The 22963-nt window shown below is 42.0% G+C and overlaps 2 protein-coding genes across 10 annotated transcripts in view; both read right to left on the reverse strand.

The window, feature by feature from the left end:
- Nucleotides 1-1084: 1084 nt before the first annotated feature.
- Nucleotides 1085-11438, reverse strand: pdpn (podoplanin). Of its 2 annotated transcripts, none has more exons than XM_026154493.1 (4): nucleotides 11039-11438; nucleotides 3812-4246; nucleotides 3562-3670; nucleotides 1085-2595 (listed from the first exon to the last, which is right to left on the reverse strand). In XM_026154493.1, the coding sequence occupies exons 1-4, from the start codon at nucleotides 11100-11102 to the stop codon at nucleotides 2589-2591; spliced, it is 615 nt and encodes a 204-aa protein (XP_026010278.1). In that variant the 5' UTR covers nucleotides 11103-11438; the 3' UTR covers nucleotides 1085-2588. The 2 variants fall into 2 exon arrangements, with proteins under 2 accessions (XP_026010278.1, XP_026010277.1); XM_026154492.1 differs by having other exon boundaries at nucleotides 3785-4246.
- A 1350-nt stretch (nucleotides 11439-12788) lies between these two features.
- The window catches only part of LOC113013014 (forkhead box protein J3-like), a 69452-nt gene continuing 59277 nt past the window's right edge, over nucleotides 12789-22963 (reverse strand). For 4 of the 8 annotated variants that reach the window (XM_026153530.1, XM_026153528.1, XM_026153529.1 and 1 more), the window contains 4 exons: nucleotides 21900-22001; nucleotides 16923-17195; nucleotides 16080-16208; nucleotides 12789-14584 (listed from right to left, as the gene is read on the reverse strand). In XM_026153530.1, the coding sequence (XP_026009315.1) occupies nucleotides 14466-14584; nucleotides 16080-16208; nucleotides 16923-17195; nucleotides 21900-22001 (623 nt within the window). In that variant the 3' untranslated portion in view covers nucleotides 12789-14465. The remainder of the gene's footprint in view (nucleotides 14585-16079; nucleotides 16209-16922; nucleotides 17196-21899; nucleotides 22002-22963) is intronic. The other 4 variants (XM_026153533.1, XM_026153534.1, XM_026153532.1 and 1 more) reach the window with 3 other exon arrangements.

Genomic DNA, 22963 nt, shown 5'->3' on the forward strand with positions numbered 1-22963 from the left:
GTCCAGACGCACGCAGTGTGCCCACACAAACACAAAGCTCACATTTATGCCTGCACGCCATACAAACAGTCGGATGATACACAGACCTGCGTGTGCTGCTTCAACCATGCGTCATGATGACTTTGAGTTGGACTCTCTCTGTAAATGACACACTTTGATTGGTGATCTTAACAGCTGCCTTCCCTGAGACATTCTGCTGCTGGATGACTGTTATAATGCTTCTAACATGTGTTCATCGGCACAAAGTTGGTGATTTAGATCTCTGTTATTTCTTTGTGTGTGTGTGAGTGCACATGATCAGGGCAGGGGCCCACCCAGGAAGTGACTCCACCTTGTAGCGATGTACAGAATTCTCCCTTGCTGAAGAAGAGAGCAGCTTCACAGCCACAGCCCATAGGGTCTCCATTTGCCCTTCTCAAAAGACTCCATTGTTCCCAGAAGTCTGAGGCAAGAGAGTGAGCTAAAGAGAGTTATGAAGTAGCCGTTGGGGCAGAGGCTGGGGTGGTGGGTGTTGGGCCGCTGCCTAAAACCACACGGAGGAGAGGTTGCCAGAGACAGAGCATCTCTGTGCGGCTCACAGCCTAATGTTGGAGCCTTGCCCCAGCTTAACAGCACCGTATGAAAAGCCCCGCAACACGGCACAAAAAAACACACCTAACTGTCAGAGGGCTCAACAGACCCAATGATTCAAGGCCATATGGTACTCCATATTTGGTTCTGTTTGTGTGCTTGCTAATAGGGGCTGTTTTTTTCTTTTTTCTTTTTGAAAATCTGAAGCATTACTTAAACGGGCCAATCACAGTGGGCAGTTGGACACTGCCCCCGGGGAGGGTCGTTAATAACGTTGGCATTTTGAATGTGGAAACAGAAAATAAGTGTCATGTGATTTTAACTGTCGCAAGTATTTTTCCAAGTTAAGAGTGGATAAAGCTCTGATAAAGAGTAAATTCACTCGGAGGCGTTTCCAAGCCATCTATATGATCATCTGCAACTGATAGGATCCGAACGGGACAATAAACAGAAAAGAGATATTTTCCAAAGACAAAGGGCAGCTTTTAGAGAATAATTTAGTACAAAAAAATACTGTGTTTTAAATTGTTTTTATTGAAACAGTATGACCAAAAGCACTGCAATTAAATAAACGTTTTGAACGAATCAGACGGCACAAATTAAAGACTCAGAAGTGATAATATGCAGCAAAGCAGAAGGGGTGGGTGGGACGAGGGACATGTATCGTTGCAAACATTTGCAGTGTCTGAAGCTTGTTCATTAAATATTACACCACTCATTCAGTGCACATATTAAATACGTTTTTAAAGCAAGCAGGGGTAAGCCGAGACGTCATTATTTGTACATCCATGTGACACACTCTTGCAAAAAAAAAAAAAAAAAAGGCATAACTGCCAAACACTTTGCACTAAAACAAAGTGCAATTATAAATTGTCATCCTATGCATGTGATCTAGGGTCAGGTCAACTGAAAAGACTGGATGGCTGTTCTGGTATTAACAGAAGCACTGTCAAGACAATGTCACTGCTATGTCTGGTAACCAAATGTGCGAGCCTTTATAAGCTAACGGGCCAAGTTGTTTGTTTTGGAATGGGTATCAGTTTAAAAGTACATTCAATTCACATTTTTAATGCACTTCCAAAAAAAAAAATAAAAAAAATCATCTTAGCTAGCTAGAGAATACCAGAGACAGTGGCACAAACCCTTCTGCTAAATTTCACAGATATGTATTAGGTTTTTATATGTAAGTGTTAAACTGGGCAGAATGTCACGTTACTCTTGCAAACGAGGGGTGTCTTTTCGTGTCTGATGACCCTCAGAGCTCACCAGGGCCAGAAGCTTCATCCAGTTGGCCAACCTATTAGGGGCTGCATGACAGCATACTCTATACCGGTGCTCGTGGGTGCTTTAGCCACAACAATAGCCTAAGGCTGCCTGTACATAGTGTACTGCATATTCCATAATATTAAATGCCTAGCCTATGCGAGTGCAACATATGAGAGTAACTGAATGCAGTATAGTCTTTGTCTAGCACTGTATATACATCCAGCAAAATTGGCAACAGTATTTCTTGTTTTCTTTCCTAATCCCAGCCTCCTTATGTCTTTGATTTGTAAGTATTTCTAATTTTTATGTCATTTTTCTTTCTTGGTATTAATCTAAGTCAGTCACTAAATCGCTTATGTGGAGGACTTACCCCTGTCTTGTCTTTTTTCTACAAAATGCATTTGAAAAGCCTGAAATTCTTCCTGACATCCTGTTGTCACCTTGTTTTGTTCTCTTTAACAGCTCCTCGGGATCAGGAAGTTTGCAGGGGCAGGTGAGGATTTTGGCTCATGTACCCCTCTTGTGTCACATACATGCAATATATACATTAAAAAAATAAACCCCCCACCCTCCCCACCCCGTGCCCCGTGCCCCTCGCCCCTCGCTTTTGTTAACACAGTCCAGAGAGCTGGTTAGGTTTGCTTAGTTCTGGCATCGCGTGCTTGTTTTTAATAATCAGAAATGACGTCACAGTTCAGTAGTTCAGAATTTCCAGAACTTCGCACGGTCCCGCTGCTTTGTAGGCTTTTTCCTCAAGGTCTGTGGGATACAAAGAGAGATCCGGTCAGAGATGGAAAAGATTTTTTTTATATGATTGGCAGTTAGGGTTTATATTATTTTAAAGTTAATTCATCGGGGGACTTGTTAAGTAAAATTAGATGGTTTTATGCATAATTCATAGATTACGCAGCTTCAAAAGTTGAATGGAGTTAAAAAAAAATACACAATTTTCAATTTCTGTGAAAAAGTTTTTTGTGTTTTTTTTTTATTTCAAACGGTACAATAACTAAAGAAAATCTGATTATTGGTTAACTTATTAAAAAAACAAACAGATGGCGATTGCTCTGGTTAGCAACCCTGTTTCTAATGTACAAAGCCCCTGTGTTTCTAGGGATCAAATCAAGTTGTTAACACAAAACCCCTCTAGCTGACGGCCATGGGCCATGTAGACCGATACTAAGTCAATAAGCAAGCTCATTTTAAGGCCACTTGTCACCATGAATGCTGGATTTTCCACCTAGAAGCATGGGACTCTATGTCAGCAGACAGAGGAACAACTATGGAGCCTTGTCAGTAGCTCTTGGGAAAAAGATGGCTGTAAATAGGTGTGTGAGGGGTTAAAATGATTAGCTGAAGGGGTAAAATAGAAAACTTTACAAAGACCATAACACTCTGCTTTCTGCCAGGCTTTTTGTTCCTTGCAGACCTGTGACACAAAAATTCGCCATCATTATTAGCAGTAATTATCATCATATGTTCACAGGGGACAGAAAACTGTCACTTCATATGGACTTGATCTACTTTCAGGAAGGAACGTCTGTGTTCACATGTGCTCAGGAACAATTTTGATTGAAATGCTGGTTTGGGAGAATTCGTAGTCACCTTTTCTTTCCTATGTGACTTCATTCTTGGATGGTTCAGTGATGACTCAGTGCCCAACATCTATGTAACACTGCCATGGATTTAATCTTTGTGCTTATGTACATGCGGTAGTGAGTTACTTACGAGTATTCGCCCATCCTCTTCAAGACAACAATCACCACTGCTGTGATGACGGCCACTGCCAGCAGGGCGCCGACTACAATGCCCACAATCTGTCCAGAGCTCAGGGCCTCTGTTAGATGAGAGTTAGTGCATTTAGATCCATAGTTAATATATTTAAACAGCAATGGTTATTAAGTGTATGTTAGACTTATTAAGTGTCACCATTATATCTATTCAAACTGACCTCTCCTTTCTCCCACACTTTCCTCACCTTCTGTGTCCTCCTCAATGATCAGGTCAGTGGTTTCTGTCCCAACAGGGCCCACTCTCTCAGCAGTGCCCTCTGTGTCAGCAGGGATCACTGTCCCAGTAGGGCCCATTGTCTCAGTGAGGTCGTCTGTTTGGGACTCACTGAGTACTTGCTCAGTGGACGATGTGGTCTCCTCAGACGTATATTCAGCGTATTGGGTAGGTGTATTGGGAGCTTCTGTTTCAGTGACTAGGGCTTCAGTTGTAGGCACAGGCACACTCGTATGGTCATTGAAAACGTGTGTTGTAATTTCGAAATGGGCCGTAGTTGGTACAGATGGAGGATGACTGGTGACAACAGTGGTAGGATTAGCCTCTAGAGCAACACCAGGTGTGGTTTCTCCTTCTGTAATGACCACAGATGAATTGTGAAGTTCTGTAGGGTCTGTAATTGGATCTGGGGGGAGGAAATAAGAAATATAAGATCAAAAACAGGCCAAACATTCAAGGCAGAAAGCTGTTTAACCCAAGCTTCCCAGGTCACAGGTTTCCATCTATCAAAATTTGTTTTTTCACTATCACAGAGTGCTTTCTCGATGGGTCATTTTTGGCTTTCTCCCTGTGATATCGATGTCTCTGCTGATTTCTTTAATTTAACTGTGAAAATTCCCAGTATTCAAAACTCATCAAATTATAATTTATTTTGGGGTTTTTTTATTTCTTTTTTTATTTATATCTTTTTCCAGTTAAGTTAAAAGTAAGTTCAAGTTTGAAAAACAAGAAAGGATGTTTTTGGTGCAGCTAGGTAAAATGCACCCAGGTACTGGGGTTGTACTGCTAATGCAATTCCACCTGATCACGAACTTTTCAGTGATGAAAAACGACATGTTACAGATGTCGCTTTGAATACTAACAGATAAACATCTGGCTTTTGTTAACACTGAGTATTAGCCTGATGGACCCTAGCATTAAATATTCAGGACGGGTGATTTTAAAACCGTGATCGTGCACTTAAAAGAACCCTGACACATTTTTGAGACTGATATTGATATTTGATCATTTAAAAACTCCAGTCAATATTTCTTTCTTTGAGAAGACACACACAAAACATAAGCAGGTTTCCCTAACATGTATTATCTGCAGTTATTTAAGAGTGCTTACTAAGATAATATCACAATTCAGTTGAAAAATAATCTTGTTTTACAGTTTCAGCAAGTTGAGTAAATTACTCGTTTACGCTCTGACAGGCTCTGCGTGGATCAGCTGGTTGTGCGCACCAAACATGGGGCGCAAAAGGGAAGTTGAGGCATGCCCTCTGATGGACAAACCGTGCAACATCAACACTCATGTTTGAAGGGTGTTTCTCATGTCACTTGCTTTCATTTACTGGCCGATTATAAATGCAAATACCGACATATCGGTATCTATGTTATAATACCTTCATCATTAACCTGTGCATTAGTACATATCCAACACTCAGCAAGATGATAGCTCAAGTAAAAGTGGACATTAAATGTTGTTTGTTTAAGGTCTGTTTTCTTTGTAACTTCAGAGCACAGTTGATTGGCATGTTCATGCCGTGGAAGTTTGAAAGGCCATTGTCGTTTCAACCAAATTCTTGTTTGACATAATTCAGCAATGTTTCAGTTCAATCGTCCTATCTGTAGCCTTTCACTTTATCATTGTTAGCTAAAAAAAAGAAAAAAAATACCCGGTCTAAGACAATGACGAACTTTATCGTTGTGAGTCAAAATGCGAAGTTTATAACAATACCAGTAAATAAATGGACAATAGATCTGCCTCCGTCTGTGGGGATGGGTGAAAATGTGAAAAATAAACAGCGTTAATGTTTAGACGCTTCACTCACAACATGATGTCATTACTTGACCTTTCCCCCTTCTCACACTCCTCGTCTGTCTCATACCGGTTCTCCCATCATCAGCACTGTATCAGCATGCACACCCCACCCATTGACTTCATATAATATGCATCCTCCCTCTGTTCCCCCTCCCCATCCCTCTATCCGGTCTTCAGGGCCTCGTGTTTGCGAACTTGCATGCCACATGCTCTGACTTATTTCCTGTGGAGGGAGCCACTGCCGCATGTGTAAGCAGAGCGCAGGCAGGCTTGTTAACCATCAGACACTTAATCCGTGCAGTCACAGGAGGGTGGGGTCACAGGGAGAAAGCATGAAAGTTTCTTTGAAAAGGTAAAAAAAAAGAAGACGATATGCAGTTTAAAACATCTGAGTTCATTTGTATTTCTGTAGTTTCATATGTTTTCTTGACTGATGTTTAATATCTAAAACGCACTTTGTCAGAGCTCAGAAGACCATCTGTGTCATGGTAGTCTCTTATTTTGTCCCATCTGTAAAAAACATGTATTTAGCGTTTATTTTGCCTCTTTCATGAGGGTCTGGACCACGAGCCGGCCTGGGCTCAACATGATCATTTCCCACCAATAACCAGAGCTCCATCTCCCCACGTTCAACATCCTCCCAGCCACAAATGAAACTCTAGCCTGGACAGCACCGTTTCAAAATTAAGGAGGTAGATTTCAGCGTGGCACCAAAATTACAGTCTGCGCCTAACTTTCCACTGACAAGCTGCTGGCCTGAAGTTGCGCCTTTTTCTTTGGAAAAAAAACCCCCGATTAAAAGCTATTCATCGCACAAAGCCTCCTTACTGCAGAGAGCAAAAATGAGCTTCTGTGCGAGTCTTCCAAACTTAGCTCCTGACATCATGCTCTCTCCAGCTCCGTTTTTGTCCAGTTCTTCTAAATACCTGAAATAATAGAGAATGCTTTACCCAGGGTAAAAATAACTCTTGAATGGCTGGGGTTAGTCTACCAACCGGTGCAGCACTGTGCTGCCTGGTGTGTTCATTAGCAACAGGCGGGGGTAAATATAACAAAACATTTGTTCCCACTGAGGAAGACTATTGAGAAGGGGGTTTACTAATGGCGACTCAGACTGTTTGTTTGGAACGTCTGTAAGCGATGATAAAATGGTCTGTGCTCCACTGAGCGTGGCTCTGTGCTACGTGTAATCACTCCCTCATTCTCCACTACCAATTGTTTCATTATGTGTACAGTTCCCACAATTAGCTCTGAGTAGTATTTCCTCCCCACCGTGCTAGCCCTTCTGGGTTAATGCAGCTGCATTAGTGAGTAACACAGTGACTTTTAACGGCTTACATACACTCCCCCCTCCTCTCCTTTTAATCTACTTCTTCACTATCGTCGTCTTCATAAACCAGACTCCCTGAGGATAGGTTTGTTGCTGATGAAACCGCTGAGAAGGCTGAATCCTTGGAGAGAAAGAGAAGGGGGGAGAGAAAGCAGCAAGGGTGGAGGGGGAGCTTTGAGGGAATGGCATGTTTCAAAAGTGAGACGCCAGGGAGCACCCCGTGTCCCGTCTAGAGTGCTTGATTTCACTGTGAACATGGTGTGTCCGCTTATAGCAAGATGTATTGCGTGTGTGCAACACATAGGTGAGCTTGTGTTCATCCTCAGTGGGCAAATGGACAGACCTAGAACAGGAAGCCTGACGCTGCTACAGTTTCTACAACTAGTTTTAGTCTGACTCTCAGTCAGTTAAACGATGACTGCAAAGTTGGATGCTTTGCTTTTTCTCGCGAGTTTCAGTGTTTGATTTAATTTTGACTTTTTTTTTTCCTTTTTAATTTAGTTACGTTTCAGTTAGTTTCCAGAGCTGCTCTTCTTATTTCAGTTCAGTGTTTATCATTCTGAACATGTTTACCTTTAGTTTCGTTTTTATTACTTTCAGGGTCAGTTTTAGTCGGTTTTTATTGTTGCGTGGAGGGCATATGCCAGTGGCAGAGTTTCTGCAAATCATTATAGGTATTACTTTAAGCAGTTGACTCACAGTCTTGTAAACATCCAAACCCTCGAAAAACACCTCCATCAGCCCCTCATCAGGCAAGCTGTAATAACAAATTTTACCAAACTGACAAAGAGTTACACTAAGGATATTTATTCAATCTATATATAATTTAAATTTTAAGGTAAAAAAAAAATAACTCCAGTTAGTTTTCATTAAATAACTAAACTTTTTTTGGAAGCAGTTTTCTTTTCTTTTCAAACCTTCTTCATCATTGCATCGGTTTTCATGTCAAGCATGCTTGAAACATCATCCAGCGCCCCGAAAACCTTCATTCATGTTTGTGTGCATGTATGTGAACTTGTGCATTAAAGGGTTAACTTAGAGTAAAAAAAAAATAAACACAATTATTACTTAGTAAAACATAAGCTTAATAAATTATTTTGGTCCACCATGATATTTTGTTCCCACAATTCCCCCTAAAAAACTAAGTGACGCAGAAAATAAAAAACAGGACAGGGAGGGGGAGGTGAAGAAAAGGGCTGAGTGAAAAGCTGTAAAGGAATTGGGCAAAATGAGGTGAGAAAGAAATGGAGGGGGGAAGTTCACTCCTTTCTGATATAAATTAAAGCGAAAAAACAAAAGAGTGATGGAGGGACACAATAATATACAGCCAGAGACAGCAAAGGTGGGAGTACAGGCTTCCATTCATTATTATCACAATTAGCTGTCACTTAAGCCCCCTGTATGCACGTGTGTGTGTGTGTGTGTGTGTGTGTGTGTGTGTGTGTGTGTGTGTGTGTGTGTGTGTGTGCACGTAAGTTGCTAATTCACACTCCTGTGTGGGACAGAAAAGATCAGTGCATGAGATGTGAGGGAGTGTGTTCATCTTCGAATCTCAGGAATGTTTTTCGTGGTGTTTAGGGAGTAAAGTGTGAGCGATACAGACGCCCTCCCCATCTCACCACACCAACATGAGATGTCACATGACGTACACTCCCCTGCGAAACTAGTGGGAGTCATCTCTAAAAACACCGGGCCGTGCCATGCAGTGCACGCTGAGGACTTTTTGAAGCAAGAGTGGAATATTTTCAGCCGGCCTTATCGCAGATGCAACACAATGTGCGTTGAATGTGTGTCCACATTCATTTTATAGCCACTCGTGTTTTTCTCCTCCCACTCTAACTCAGATAAAAAAGACATGCAGCAGGTCCCATCTGGACTCTATCACCAGGGGCAGAAATTGGCACTACATCAAGTTGGCCTTTAATCTCGGGCATTACAGTTTCTCACTACATTGCCACAGCACAATGAACCGGAACAGGCGTGATGTTAAACGAAGGGAACACAAATAAACAAGTTACGGTGCATTATCATGCTGAACATCCAGGCTTGCATTTCCTTTCTCATGTTTTCCATGTCTCACAGAGGAAGTGCAAGGCTGGCATTTGTGCCTTTTTACTTGTTGAGGATATGCACATAAATCTTGGTGTTTTTTCTAATCTTTTTGGAGCTGCTACTGTCTCAGTTTCGTCAGGATAAGGGCTTGGTCTGGGATAAAACAGTCTCCACCTCCCCTTTCCTTAAACAGATGAATCTTTCTCCTTAGGGAAATTTTTGGAAGTATGGAAGTATTTTATTTATTTATTTATTTATTTTTACATTTTTATTTTTATTTTTTACATTTTTTCTTCTCCTAATTAGATTCAGTTGGTGTGAGAAGTCCTCGGACCTCGTGGTCTTTCCTTACGCGCGTGTGTCTCATACTTGGAACAGGAGCGCAACATTTGGGTCATTTCTTCAAGCGGGCTCGGACAAAGGGCATTAACCTCTTCCTTTGGCGGCCAGATGTGAATGGGATGTTACTGGCCAAGCAACTGCAGACAAAACTCATAAGAAGGAGACGAGGGGAGGGGCGGGGGGAGTAGCAGCGAGAGGGCGGTGGTGGATGATTGTACAGGATGGAGATGGGAGTTAGAAAGGCTCCATTTGCGAGGTATGAGTGGGGAATGACTGATTTCCTTTGTATTCTTAACAAGAACAGGGAAGACTTTCTGAAAACTTCAGCAGTTTCTTCCTCAGTTAAAAAAGCAAACCCCGCCATAAAACGGGAGAGACACACAGACCAGGAAAAGCTTGTCGTGTAACAATAGACCCATCGCTTTTTGTGCATCCTGTGTTCCCCCAAATCTGAGGGTTACACTCATGAACCTGGACGAGAGAGAGCTTGAGAAAGCTGAAGGGCTGTTAAGAGACGGTGGTGGTTGGGGGGTGGAGAAGGAAGGGGTTATTTTAAGTGGTAAAGTTTGCAACCCCACCAAAGATGGGTAAATGCCAAGGGCTGGTGTGCTGTACATGCTAACAACACACGGGTAAAAGAGGGTGGGGCAGCTCTCAAAGTTCATCACGTCTCTTGCTCCTCTCTCATCCATATGACCCTCTTAAATATAGAGCCTCCCACTATTAATACACCCACATAGACACAAAACGGCCCTGCCCTGTCCTGCACTTTCCTCGGGCTTCAGCCACAACTACTGGGCAGAGAGTGGCTGGTCAAGGCAAAAGAAGAAAGCAAGGCAAAGAAAGACAGAAAGTTAAATGATACATGCTGTGAGAGCGACTGGAGACAAAGCACAGATGAAGGGGGGAGAAGAAAAACAGAGGGAAAAAGGAGAAAACAAAATCAAGTGCAGCAAGAGAGAAATAGGAGAATCAGGAGTAAAACGAGAGGAAGCACAGGATAGGCTTTCGGATAAATATGTACGGTGTATGTTACAGTTTACAGCCCCCCCCCCCTGCACATGACCACAGTTTTTGGGACGCTTCCAAAGGATATTGCTTTCTTCTCTTTTGGCTGTGCCAAGAAAACTACAGACACGAGGCACCAGAGCTTCTTGCTATTACATCATATATTTTTTCCCCCCATGCTTGCAAAAAAAAAGAAAAAAAGAAAAAAGGAGACAACAGTGACAGCGAGGGAAAAATACAGCAAAGCAGGATGAGGTAATTTGTTAAAATGAACACGGAGCATTCATATGAGCTGATCCCTCTTTGTTAAATTAACACCTTCGCTTTTCCAATCACTGATCTTTGGCCAAGTTTGGTGGATTAACCGCAGATGCTGGAAGAAATATTCTTAGATATTACACAAAAAAAGTGTTAGTTATTTAAGTGTTTAACACTTGTGTATTTGCGTGTAAACAAACAATCGCATTAACTTATTAATGAATACAAATGAAACCTGGACCATTTCCCCCCTTATGAATCCAGCCTGCAAAGTGTTATTGTTCAATCGGCAGGGATTAAAGCAGACAAAGAGAAGTGTGGTGAGGGCACATGGAGGCAGAGGGAGAGAGAGAGGACATAGTGTGCTAACAGTAGGATGGTGATAGCTGAGAGTTCACTTACTTGCACTTGTGAAGGCGCACAAAAGGCCAACAAGGGCCGACAGGAGCAGCAGCTGAACTTTCATTGTGTCAAAAAAAACTCTTCTCCGCTCTTCTCGCCAGTCAAAACCCACAGAGACGTCCCCAGGGGCACAACACCGGAGACCTAACACACACCAACCGGCGTCTACGGTAGTAAAATGTTGAGGGATCCAAAAAAGGTCAAGAATGAAAATAAAGTCTTTGGCCGGAGGAAGTTTGGGAAAGCGGTGGGTTGAGATCCTTTCAACTTGTGGAGGTGAATGTGAACAGACTCGGGCTGGTCGGCGTGGAGGAAGAGAAAGAAAGAGTGGTGGAGGGATGCAGACAGGACAAGAGAAAGAGAGGAGAGATCTGGCCACTTTGGGTGAGTGCAGAGAGAGAGAGAGAGAGAGGGAGGAATGGCACACGGCAGGAAGGAGAGAGAAAAGAGGGTGCATGTGAGTGGCTGAGAGTGGAGGAGGGGTGCTGGTACTGGTTGTGGTGGCGGTGGGCTGGGCGGGCTGAGGAGCAAGGGGCAGGTTGGATTGGGAGGAGGGTGTCTGGATAGGGGCAGTAAGGTGGTTTGAGCCCTCGTGGCCCAGCCCCATGTAAACCTCCTCTTGGTCCACAGCCAGCAGTACTCCTGTTTGCAAACCCTGCGATATCAGCAGCATGCACACACTCACACATGCCAACACATGCACTAGGTGATACAGATAAATACACACTTATTTATCTAGACAAGACAGGCACACTAAACTGCAACCGGCTGTCTTTTACAATTAGAAAGCTAAAGCAACAAACTTTCCACATGAATGAATGGAAGAGATGTAAACAAAGGTTTGGGTTGTTTCAAATAATCCTTAATCACAGGAGTTAGGAGCCAAATCTTTGGATTGACTAGATACTACCTGTCAAATATTTAACAGGATTTAAGTAAATATGAGCAAACACCTGGAATTCATTTGTGCTGATCTTCTAAAACATCAGTTTTGCTCTATTTATAAAGAAAGTGGCAGTGTACATGGGTGGCTGATAGACAGCGGGAGGAAAGAGCGCTTTCTGGACCGCTTTCCAATGAAAAGAGGCCATAAATACAGTTAGAACACTGTGTGACGGTGTGTCGCAGGCAAGCATGGGTGGTCTGCCTAGTTTACATGCAGAGGAGGGCAAACAAACGGTCGCCCGGCGCTAGGCTGACACCTGTTGGACAACAAGCCGCGAGGGCCAAAACAGCACAAATAGGCTCAAACTAAAAACTCAGAAGCCACTGTCACATCTTCCTGCACAGCACAGCAACATGCACACAGCATTATTTCAAGATTTCAAACATGCAAACAGCTGATAAAATAACGGTAGCAGATGCAAGGTTATTGCAGTAAAAATGGTCAATGACATTTTAATAAACACTAAAACAGATTTGAACCGCTGAACCGCCATACATACACAGGTTACTTATGACACACAAAAATGCCAACGTTTTTTTTTCCCTCTTTAAATCACCTATTTACATTATACTCAAGCTATGTACATAATGTTTCTCCTGGAAGAGAAATAACAAAATACCCATCTCCATTTCCCATTTCCTTTTTTTTTTTTTTTCAGTCTGCATTTTTCCAGGGCAAACAGAGAAGTGACATACTGTTATTTACAAGGACAATTACACGCAGACATACAAGATATATATATATATATATATATATATATATATATATATATATATATATATATATATATATATATATGCTGGTCACGGTAATACAGCATTTAATGGCAATAATAAAGAGTATTTATCTTGTTTTTTGTGTTTTTTTTTAAACATTACCTTGTTTAGACCACCTGAACAATCACTGAGATCTTCCAAAAGAGGAAAAAAAAGAAGAAAAAAAGGCACTTTAAGGTCTAATATTTCACCGTGGAAAATAGGAGACCTTAAAGTGTGAATACAATGAAATTCACTTGTTTCCCATGTGTGTTTTCTTTCTTTTCTTTTTTTTGAGCCATATAAAGCTAAAGGAAACTGGAGAGGACTATACACACACCTGTACATACACAAAATTAACATTAACAACAAAAGCAAAACAAAACAAATGATGTTGAGCATCTTGTTTGATCTTTACTTAGACAAAGCATTAAAATGTTCCCGGTTATCATTTATTTTAGTCTAGATGCTATCAAACTTGTTGCTGTGCAAAAAACTGCTTGCCTTTTCCCAAATGAGGCATGTTAGAAATCAAGACCGAGCTGATCCGCAGGGTCATAAATGATGTGCGCTTTTGCCTCCCCTTCAGTTTTATCTCTGAAAACTATATAAGTTAATGCTGAGTCACGCGACGGTCTGATTTTCTTTTTGATCAGTGACGTATATTGGCTCTACTAAAAGGCTCATTCTGTTACTCAGCTTATTACAGCTGACAAATGAAGACTTTTATCCATTTGACCAGAGTCCTGGGCAACGCTAACATTTAGCCAACAGGATTTGAACACTGACAGCACAACACGACACACAGTTAACCTCACATTTAGGAGATGTAAAGGGCAGAGGTGTGAAGACATATGTGGACATAACACCCTGAGAACATGACACACTAACCTGCTGTTGAAAGCGCATACTGATGACAAGTTTGCGATAAAATAGGCAGAAGAAATTTACAGCTAGTGTCCTGTATGACAGAAAAAAGATAGAGGAGGAACAATTTGTGATAGATGGATAGAAGCTAAAAATACCTGTTTTAACCAGCAGGTGGTGCCCCGACTCTTGATTTAGGTTGAAACGTCCTTAATTTTGTCCCCAAACTATTATCCTTCTCACCACATATGTAAAGTAACAACGAGCAAAGCAATGCTACAGTGAAGAAAGGATGAAATGTCTGGATTTGCTCAGTGTGTGCAAAAAATAAAACAAATTTGATGGTTTTCTTAAGACAGTTTGGGGAGAGGACATCTTTTTTGTTCATTCCAGTCACAGGCTGGGAAACGTTGTAGATCACGGGACACGAGCTGCAGCGGGATGCACATTTAAGAGAAAGAAAGCAATTCAAAGAAGAACTGACAACACTTTGGCGACTTGCAACCCTGTTGGCACAACGGGGACACAACGAGAGACAATTCGGAGCGTTGTCGCTTTGGACGAAACGTGTTTATGTCTTGGCTTCGTTCGACACAGTCTCAGTCTGTCCCATCTCCATTTTTCCATGATTGTCTTTAGATTTAATAGACCACTTTTATCAGAAAAAAAAAGGCCAGCGTGTTTAGAAAAATCACTTCCCATCTTGTTTTCTGTTGGATTGTCTTCTGTTTTGTTACACAGGTGAAAGGAGCAGGTCAGTCAGTTTCGTACCTTATGGCACTATCATCACACTTTGCCTGCATCTCCTTATTAATTTCAAGTCTTTTCCTTCGTCGCTCCCTTTGACTGACGGCTCAGTCTAGACGATGGAGTCCCAGTCAAAATCATCCTGGATGTCGTCGGCAGCGAGCATGCGCCTCACCTGAAAGTGTCCCGGAGGCAGCGTGTGTTGTTGCTGGCTCAGCTGGCTGTGATGACCTGGATGTATAAGAAGATGATAATTACATCTGAATTATTTCTTTTTAAATATGTGAGTAGGACAAAGAACAGCTGAAACTAAAAGTGTCTAAAACACAGCTAAAATATAGGAAAAACAAGAAAAAGTCAAAAACAGAGAAATATACTGTCAGCACATTACACCACGTCTTAAAGTGCCCTAAATAACAGGTGATCATGACATGGTGACTCATATTAGTGAGTCACTGCAATGAATTTTAATGGTTACTTTGAAACTAAAATGCATATTGGATACTATAAAAATGCTCAGTGTATCTTAAGAAAATTATAAAATTAATGTATCAGAGAGGTGTTGATGCAACTTTATGACGAGATACTTCAGTATGTGGCAGCACTGTGCTGCATTAAGTGCCTTCACAACAATATTCTGAGCTACAAATCGATCATTTTCTGGGGAATTAAAGAAAATTTATACTAGTTTTTCTACTGGTTCACTTCATTAGTACTCGGTTAGACCACCTTCTGCCTTCAGAGCTGGCTTAATTCTTTATGGCATGGACTCAACAAGGTGCTGAAAACATCCCTCATAGATTCTGGTCCAAAGTGACAAGACAGCATCATACAGTTGCTTCAAATCCTGCAGCTGCACATCCGTTTAAGTACAGTGAGCTCATGGTCGCATTCAAGAAATCAGTTAGGAAGACTATGGTGATAAAATAATGCTCACTTGTTGCTAAGATTCACAAAGTATGCCAATAAAATATCCTGAACACTAATGCACTCCATCACCACCAGCCCCTACCACTGATACAAGGCAGGATGGATCGATTTTGACCATCCAACTGTTCCAGAAAAAAACTCATTGTAGGACGTATAGGAGTGGGAACTGCTGTGGTCATCTCTTGCTGCGCCCTCAGAGATGGAAAACTTGGTTGTACCGAGTGGTTATTTAAGTTACTGTTGCCTTCCTATCAGCTTGAAGCAGTCGGACCATTCTCCTCTGACCTCTGGTGTGACCAAGGGATAGACAGAGCTCACTGGATATTTTTTTCTTTTTCAGACCATCCTCTGTAAACTCTCAAGATGGTTTCATGGGAACATCCAAAAAGATCAGGAGATCCTCATCGACAACCACGCCACATCCAAAGTCACCTAAATCACCGTTCGCCTCCATTTCTGGTGCTCAGTTTAAACTTCAGCAGGTTGTGTTGAGTTGCTGATCTGTGATTGGCAGATTTTTAATTCTATCTCCTAACTTTATGAAGAGAAATACAACATTTAACTTTAGTTCAAGCTTCCCTATTTAATCAATCAGAAGTGTGTTATCCAGTTTAAAGTGTGCTATTGCCAAAAATCTCTATCTCTCTCTTGCTCACACACACACACACACACACACACACACACACACACACACACACACACACACACACACACACACACACACACACACACACACACACACTGCCTCTGTGTAAGCCTCCATATACACCATGTATTTCTCCAGGCTCCTCCTGACCTGTTAAGAGAGCGATGGGAGAGTCACCTGTCATGGTGGGAGCAGTGTTGCTCATGGGAGGCATGTGAGGATATCCTGGTGGGCCCATCAGAGAAGAAAGGTTTTGTCTCGAGTCCATGTACATGTTCCCTGTGGGAGAATAGACAAAAGGGCAATGACTAACTGTCAGATTAGTATCCCGGCTTTCACACTACTCGTCTTTGCAGAACACAAGCTGTTATCATGGGCGCACACAATTTTATTGTCGTTTTATGCTAAGCCAGAGAAATCCAATAGATTCTGCTGCCACTCAGTGGATTTCCCTCTGGTGAAATATTCCCCCATCTTCATATCTTTACTTCAGTTGCCATTAAACTGACAGACTCCATAATTTTGCTGTAAATAGACAACGAGCCAACAATGACACAGCGAGCGGAGAGACTGGCAGTCAGCTGAGCTCCTGCCTCCATCCCGTCAACTAACAGCAGGAACCATTATTTTGCTAATGGAGAGTTTTTTGGAGTTCCATATGTTATTTTAAGTTAACATACTTTCTTTTTCACGCTTTTCTTTTCTTCTGACACATGAGTGGAGTCATCAGATAAAAATAAATAACAGCATTTTATTGTAATGTTTGTTTTTTTTAACAGGATACTGCGGTGTTAATAATTAAATAACAGAACAGCAGTCCAGAGTACGATGCTGCCATGTGTGCATGTGTGTAAAGCCCTGTGCACATATAAAGCAGCTGACTTTCCAGGTCTAAGCTGGTTACTAGCAGAAATCTCAGCCTCTGGTCCCAGATGCAACAATCTAATATACTGCTATCCTTATAGTACAGGATCCTTGGCCCGGCAGACTGACCTGTGCTGATGTGTTGATTATGTGGGTTGTGTTGCCCATGCTGATTGTGATGGCTGGGCTTTGGATGCATGGCCCCGTGCGGCTGAGCCGGGTGCTGAGGAGCAGACGGCGGCGCTGGATGTTGGACCTGAGGTTGTGGGTGGGTGGCGCCCTGAGGGGGGATGACCCCCGTCGCCATGAAGAATTGGTTAATGGAGGAACACAGGTCAGCCATCTGGGCAGCATCAAGAGACCAGTTGCTGAGCTCCGCCTGTCGCATGCTCTCCTTCAGACCTGACAGAGAGAGGAAGCAAAGTGCTGTGACTGCCACGCACCAGAGCTTTTACTGCTTCAAGATGTGACATCGTTTCATGTACTTTATTTTATTGTTTTGATTTGTTTTTTTACAGGTAAATTAATGCACGAGTTGTTAATTTGCATTTGTTCAGCTTGTTCTGCCAGACAGGAAAAAAACAAACAAAGAAAAAACAGAAAAAGAAGCGATATAAGAGAAAACCTATTATTAAATTAAATCGATATGCTAAATATAAAGGATGCAAGGCCAGCACTGGTTTCTGTGATTTTTTTTAAACACGGCAAAAATGAGTCTCTCATTTCTGTGGGTACAAAAATTTCACTTCCTTCACTACTTTACTGAAAAAGCAGACCAAACGTTGCTGTTCTCTAATAGATGCTTTCTTCTTAGCAGCACTTCCACTGCCAAGAAATACCCGACATCCTCTAAGTGGGTGGTGATTGACTAATGAATAATTTTAAACATCAGGCATGCATCAGTGCTTATCAAATCGAGTAAATTGTATTTTTTTGTGATGTAGTGTAATTCCCTTGGTGTTTTATCTAATAAATTAGGAATATGTTTATAGAATGAACATACAGGCTCAATTGTAGTCGCACCTGCAGGAAAAAAAAAATCACAGCATGCGTTTTCAAATTTTGCATGAATAAAAAAAAAAGTCAAAGGATTTCCAGCCTGACACACCGGATCATCACAGAGGCACAGGTACAGGGTTCATAACGGGACTTCTATGGAGTAATCCAAAAGAAGAAGAAGAAGAAGAAGCGTCGGTAGAGATGCACAAGAAATTGATCTTGCAGGGGTGATCACACCTTTCATATAGGGCGATTGTGGCTCAAGAGTTGGCAGTTTGTCTTGTAATCGGAAGGGTGCTGGTACGAGCCCCGGCTCCGACAGTCTCGGTCGTTGGGTCCTTGGGCAAGACACTTCACCTGTTGCCTACTGGTGGTGGTCAGAGGGCCTGGTGGTACAAGTGTCCCTAACCCTCTGTAAGTGTGCCCCAGGGCAGCTGTGGCTACAATGTAGCTTGCCATCACAAGTGTGTGAATGTGTGTGTGAATGGGTGGATGACTGAATGTAGTGTAAAGTGTTTTGGGGTCCATAGGGACTAAGTAAAGCGCTATACAAATACAGGCCATTTACCATATACACCACTGACAGGGGAGGTTACACTCATTCTTTCTTCATCATCACTAACCCACTGTTAGTGGGTGGGAGATATCAGGGAGCAAGTGAACATTTTGTCCTCAAAGTTGATGTGTTAGAAGGAAAAATGGGCACATGTAAGGATTTGAGTGAGTTTGACATGCGTCAGATTTTCTCCAACACTGCAGCTCTTGTGGAGTGTTCCTGGTCTGCAGTGGTCAGTATCTATCAAAGGGGTCCAAGGTGAACCAGCGACAGGGTCATTGGTGGCCAAAGCTCACTGATGTATGTGGGTAGTGAAGGTCATAAAGTTAGACCTGATCAGTGTATACCGGCTATGATACTGTTCCCCTTAAGCCTTAAAAGCTTTAGAAGTACATTTTTACAACTGTGTCAGAAGCCTTTGATTTATTCACCAAATACATTATTTAATATTTATGTGGACTAAAACACTGATAAATAAATACATGTGGATGCTTATGGGAGGATATTAATGAGTCTATGATTTAAAGGTGTGGACACCACTAAGTCACTGCTGGGAAAAAATACAAATGTATTTTTAATAGTTTCATCAGCTGATTTAACTGCGTACAAAATGTAAATTCTTTAATAATTCTTGCTTCAGTATCTCAGACATCCTTGTAGCTTCATCATTTAATGCAATCGAGTTTCATCACTGTAGATTGTGACATTTTAAATTCTGAAAATAGGAAATTTGGTATTTGCAGAATCGTAACAGTGTTTTAAAATTAGATTTAAATTCTTGACCACAAAATAAGTTACAAGTTTCCTTTAGACTCGCTAATTATATTGAGCAAAATGAACAGGGTGGGCCATTTAGATGGATACACCGTAATAAAATGGGAATGGTTGGTGATATTAAAGTCCTGTTTGTGGCACATTTGTATATGTGAGGGGGCAAACTCCTCAAGATGGGTGGTGATGGTGGTCATTTAGAAGTCGGCCATCTTGGATACAACTTTTGTTTTTTCAATAGGAAAAGGGCCATGTGACACATCAAACTTATTGGTAATGTCATAAGAAAAACAATGGTGTGCTTGGTTTCAACGTAACTTTATTCTTTCATGAGTTATTTACAAGTTTCTCTTTGTTCACAGCCATTGACATGTCGAAGAGGTTAACACGTGAGGAGCAGATCGAAATTGTGTTGATATCTGGTGAACGCAGTAACCGGGTCATTGCAGCAGATTTTAATGGAAGACACCCTACTAGACCACCCGTCTCCCATGCTACAGTTAGCAAACTGCTTGCTAAGTTTCGTGAAACTGGTTTAGTGTTGGATTTGCCAAAATGTGGACGCAAGAAAACTGTCACTAATGAAGAAACATCAGTGGCTGTCCTAGCTTCATTCAGCAAGAGCCCACAGCGTAGCACTCGCCGCATGTCACTGGTGAGTGGCATTAGTCGAACATCCCTTCGGCGGATATTAGCTACTCACAAATGGCACCCTTACAAACTCCAGCTACTGCAGCATCTCAACGAGGATGACCCAGATCGGCGCACAGAATTTGCAGAATGGGCAAAACAAAAATTGGAACAGGACCCTCAGTTCACGCAGAAGATTTTGTTCAGTGATGAGGCAAACTTTTATGTGAATGGTGAAGTTAACAAACAAAACCACTGCTACTGGTCTGACACTAACCCACATTGGATGGATCCCTCCAAGACTGTTGGAACAACAAAAGTGATGGTTTGGTGTGGTATATGGGGTACAACGATAGTGGGTCCATTCTTCATCAATGGAAACCTCAAGGCCACTGGATATTTGAAATTGCTACATGATCATGTTTCCCTCTTTATGCACTGAAGCTGGCATGTTCCCTGAGTTTTTCCAGCAAGATGGTGCACCACCACATTATGGGTGCCAGGTCCGAGCATTCCTAGATGAACAGTTTCCTGGAAAGTGGATTGGTCGTCGTGGGCCAGTTGAATGGCCCCCAAGGTCTCCCGATCTGACCCCCTTAGACTTTTATCTTTGGGGTCATCTAAAGGCAATTGTCTATGGTGTGAAGATACGAGATGTGCAGCACCTGAAACTACGGATACTGGATGCCTGTGCTGGCATTTCTCCTGCGGTGTTGCTATCAGTGTGTGAAGAGTGGGAGAAGAGGGTTGCATTGACAATCCAACACAATGGGCAGCACATTGAACACATTTTATAGGTGGTCAGAAACTTGTAAATAACTCATGAAAGAATAAAGTTACGTTGAAACCAAGCACACCATTGTTTTTCTTGTGACATTACCAATAAGTTTGATGTGTCACATGGCGCTCTTCCTATTGAAAAAACAAAAGTTGTATCCAAGATGGACGACTTCTAAATGGCCACCATGGTCACCACCCATCTTGAGGAGTTTGTCCCCTCACATATACTAATGTGCCACAAACAGGACTTTAATATCACCAACCACTCCCATGTTATTACGGTGTATCCATATAAATGGCCCGCCCTGTATTTTCCCCCTTCTAAATATATCATTTGCAGCATCAAAAATTGTAGTTAACATATCATTTTTTGTGATATTTCTCCTTAATATGTGTCACTCTACATGCTAAACATTACAGCAAAAAAACATGCACTCCTTCATGACTTTTCCCAGACAACTTCTGCAGAACTTTTTCTTACCACCGTCAGCAAATCACGGGTTGAATAAGAAATAAATTATTTATCATCCATCACCGTGAGGACACATCCAGCACAAGAATCTCACTACGGTTTACTGTCACCGTAAGTTTCAAAACCTTGAAACTACAAACCGTCTTTTGTTCTGACGGGATGCCTGTTCACATTTAAAACAACGCAGAAGACGCTGAACTGAAATCACCTCCTCTGGTATTTACCGCTTCCAAAATAAGACAAGCTCAAGCTTCCATTTTTCAAACGTGAAGACGGATATTTTGCCCAAAAACACATTTGTATGGCTCGTATGTGGCGCCGACAGAGACAAGAGGCTCGGTCCCTGCTGTTTGGAGATGAGCCAGAGAGAGTAGAGGATGGCATTACGGCGGTGTGAGAGAGGTCAAGCGTTGCAGAAGTAGAGAGAGAGAGAGAGAGACAGTAGCGGTCTGTGAGCTACAGGACCAGCCGTCGTCATCAATCGCGTGTGGATGTTGCCGGCTTTGTGCGCTGACCGTGATAAGAGGCTGTTACTGAGCCGGGACCTAATTGGATTATTCACATCATACAATTGGGAGGGAGCGAGACAGCTTGTGTGTGTCTATGTGTGTGTGTGTGTGTGTGCGTGTGTGAGAGAATAAGAGTGGGAACCTCTCAGATGCAGGATAATGACTTTTATTAGGGCAGTACTATTACCACACTGGATATTATAACACTGAGCCTCAGGGCGAGTGCATATGAAAGCACAGAGAGGAATCACAATGGTTTAATCAAAGCAGCTGATCGACATGATACGCATTTTATCAATTTTCCCCGTGTTTAGGCGGGCCGCGGTAGACAGCTTTATCAGTGTTCATTTCATTTGTCCACACTGATGGCAGTTGTGTGTTTGCGTTACCTTGGAATGGGGAGAGGTCTACGTCAGCCCAGTTGTAGCTGGTAGCGATGCGGCAGCTCTCCTTCAGCCAGTCCAGGTTGGGGTACCAGTCTGATGACATGACTGACACACACACACACACACACACACACACACACACACACACACACACACACACACACACACACACACACACACACACACACACACACACACACAGACAAACATCTCTTTAAAGAAACATTTTTCCAAATGTTGCAAAAGACAACCTGGAAAAAACAAAGGATTTTCACACGAAGCAACGAGGGTAAGAATCAGAATAATGTCCCATATTAATGTCATTTAACATGCATGTCTTTTTTAACTTTTCTGAACTGACTTTGCAAGGTGGCACTATTCTTACCCTGGAGCATCGCATTGTAAAATAAAAAAGGAATCAAATTCAGAATTAAAACATCTAATAGATAAAATATAAAAAAAATTTTCAAAATAAACCAAACATGGTGTCTTTAAATTGCGTGTTTCAAAAGATTTCTCCCAGATATAAAACAGCATTGGTTATCTGCAGTGATACTGAAGAACACAACACTGTTAGATGATCCCAAACTGGTAAACTAATTCACTTTAAAAAGATCTGTCTGTTCTGCAAACAGCCACAAGGTGGCATGAGTTTACACACAAAAAGAAAGACAACAAAATCCAGTCATAGCTTTGCTTGTGAGGCAAAAGAAAGAAGATTCTTTTCAGCGCCTTCACCACCACAACCCAAACAACAATACATTCTCAGGCCGTGGATCAAAGACAGAGAGGTTGCTTTCATTCATCCTCAGCTTGGTTGTGGGGAATACTAACCTAGATAAATAATGTCTAAATAGGCTTTTCCACTGGCCTGAGAGCTCTCTTGCAGAGACACGAAGAGAAAAAAAACACACAAAGACTGGGAATATGAGTAGGAAAAGCCTCGTGAAGATTTGGAGAAGCCTGTTTGTATCAGCTCAGCCTCATAAAAATCAAACACTCTGGGACCTTATAGAGGAAAGAATACAATACAAATCCAATGCCCGCGTACACAGATGTGCCATTCT

This window comes from Astatotilapia calliptera, chromosome 20 (genome assembly GCF_900246225.1).
Source record: "Astatotilapia calliptera chromosome 20, fAstCal1.2, whole genome shotgun sequence".
In the NCBI taxonomy this organism is placed as follows: Eukaryota; Metazoa; Chordata; class Actinopteri; order Cichliformes; family Cichlidae; genus Astatotilapia; species Astatotilapia calliptera.

Bases quoted from the DNA above. Each gene is read 5' to 3' on its own strand.
- pdpn (XM_026154492.1), bottom strand. From the start codon at position 11,102: ATGAAAGTTCAGCTGCTGCTCCTGTCGGCCCTTGTTGGCCTTTTGTGC. The intron at 4,247-11,038 runs GTAAGTGAACTC...TCCTCCCCCCAG, and splicing joins GTGCGCCTTCACAAGTGCAA to ATCCAATTACAGACCCTACA. The intron at 3,671-3,784 runs GTCAGTTTGAAT...CTCATCTAACAG, and splicing joins AAGTGTGGGAGAAAGGAGAG to AGGCCCTGAGCTCTGGACAG.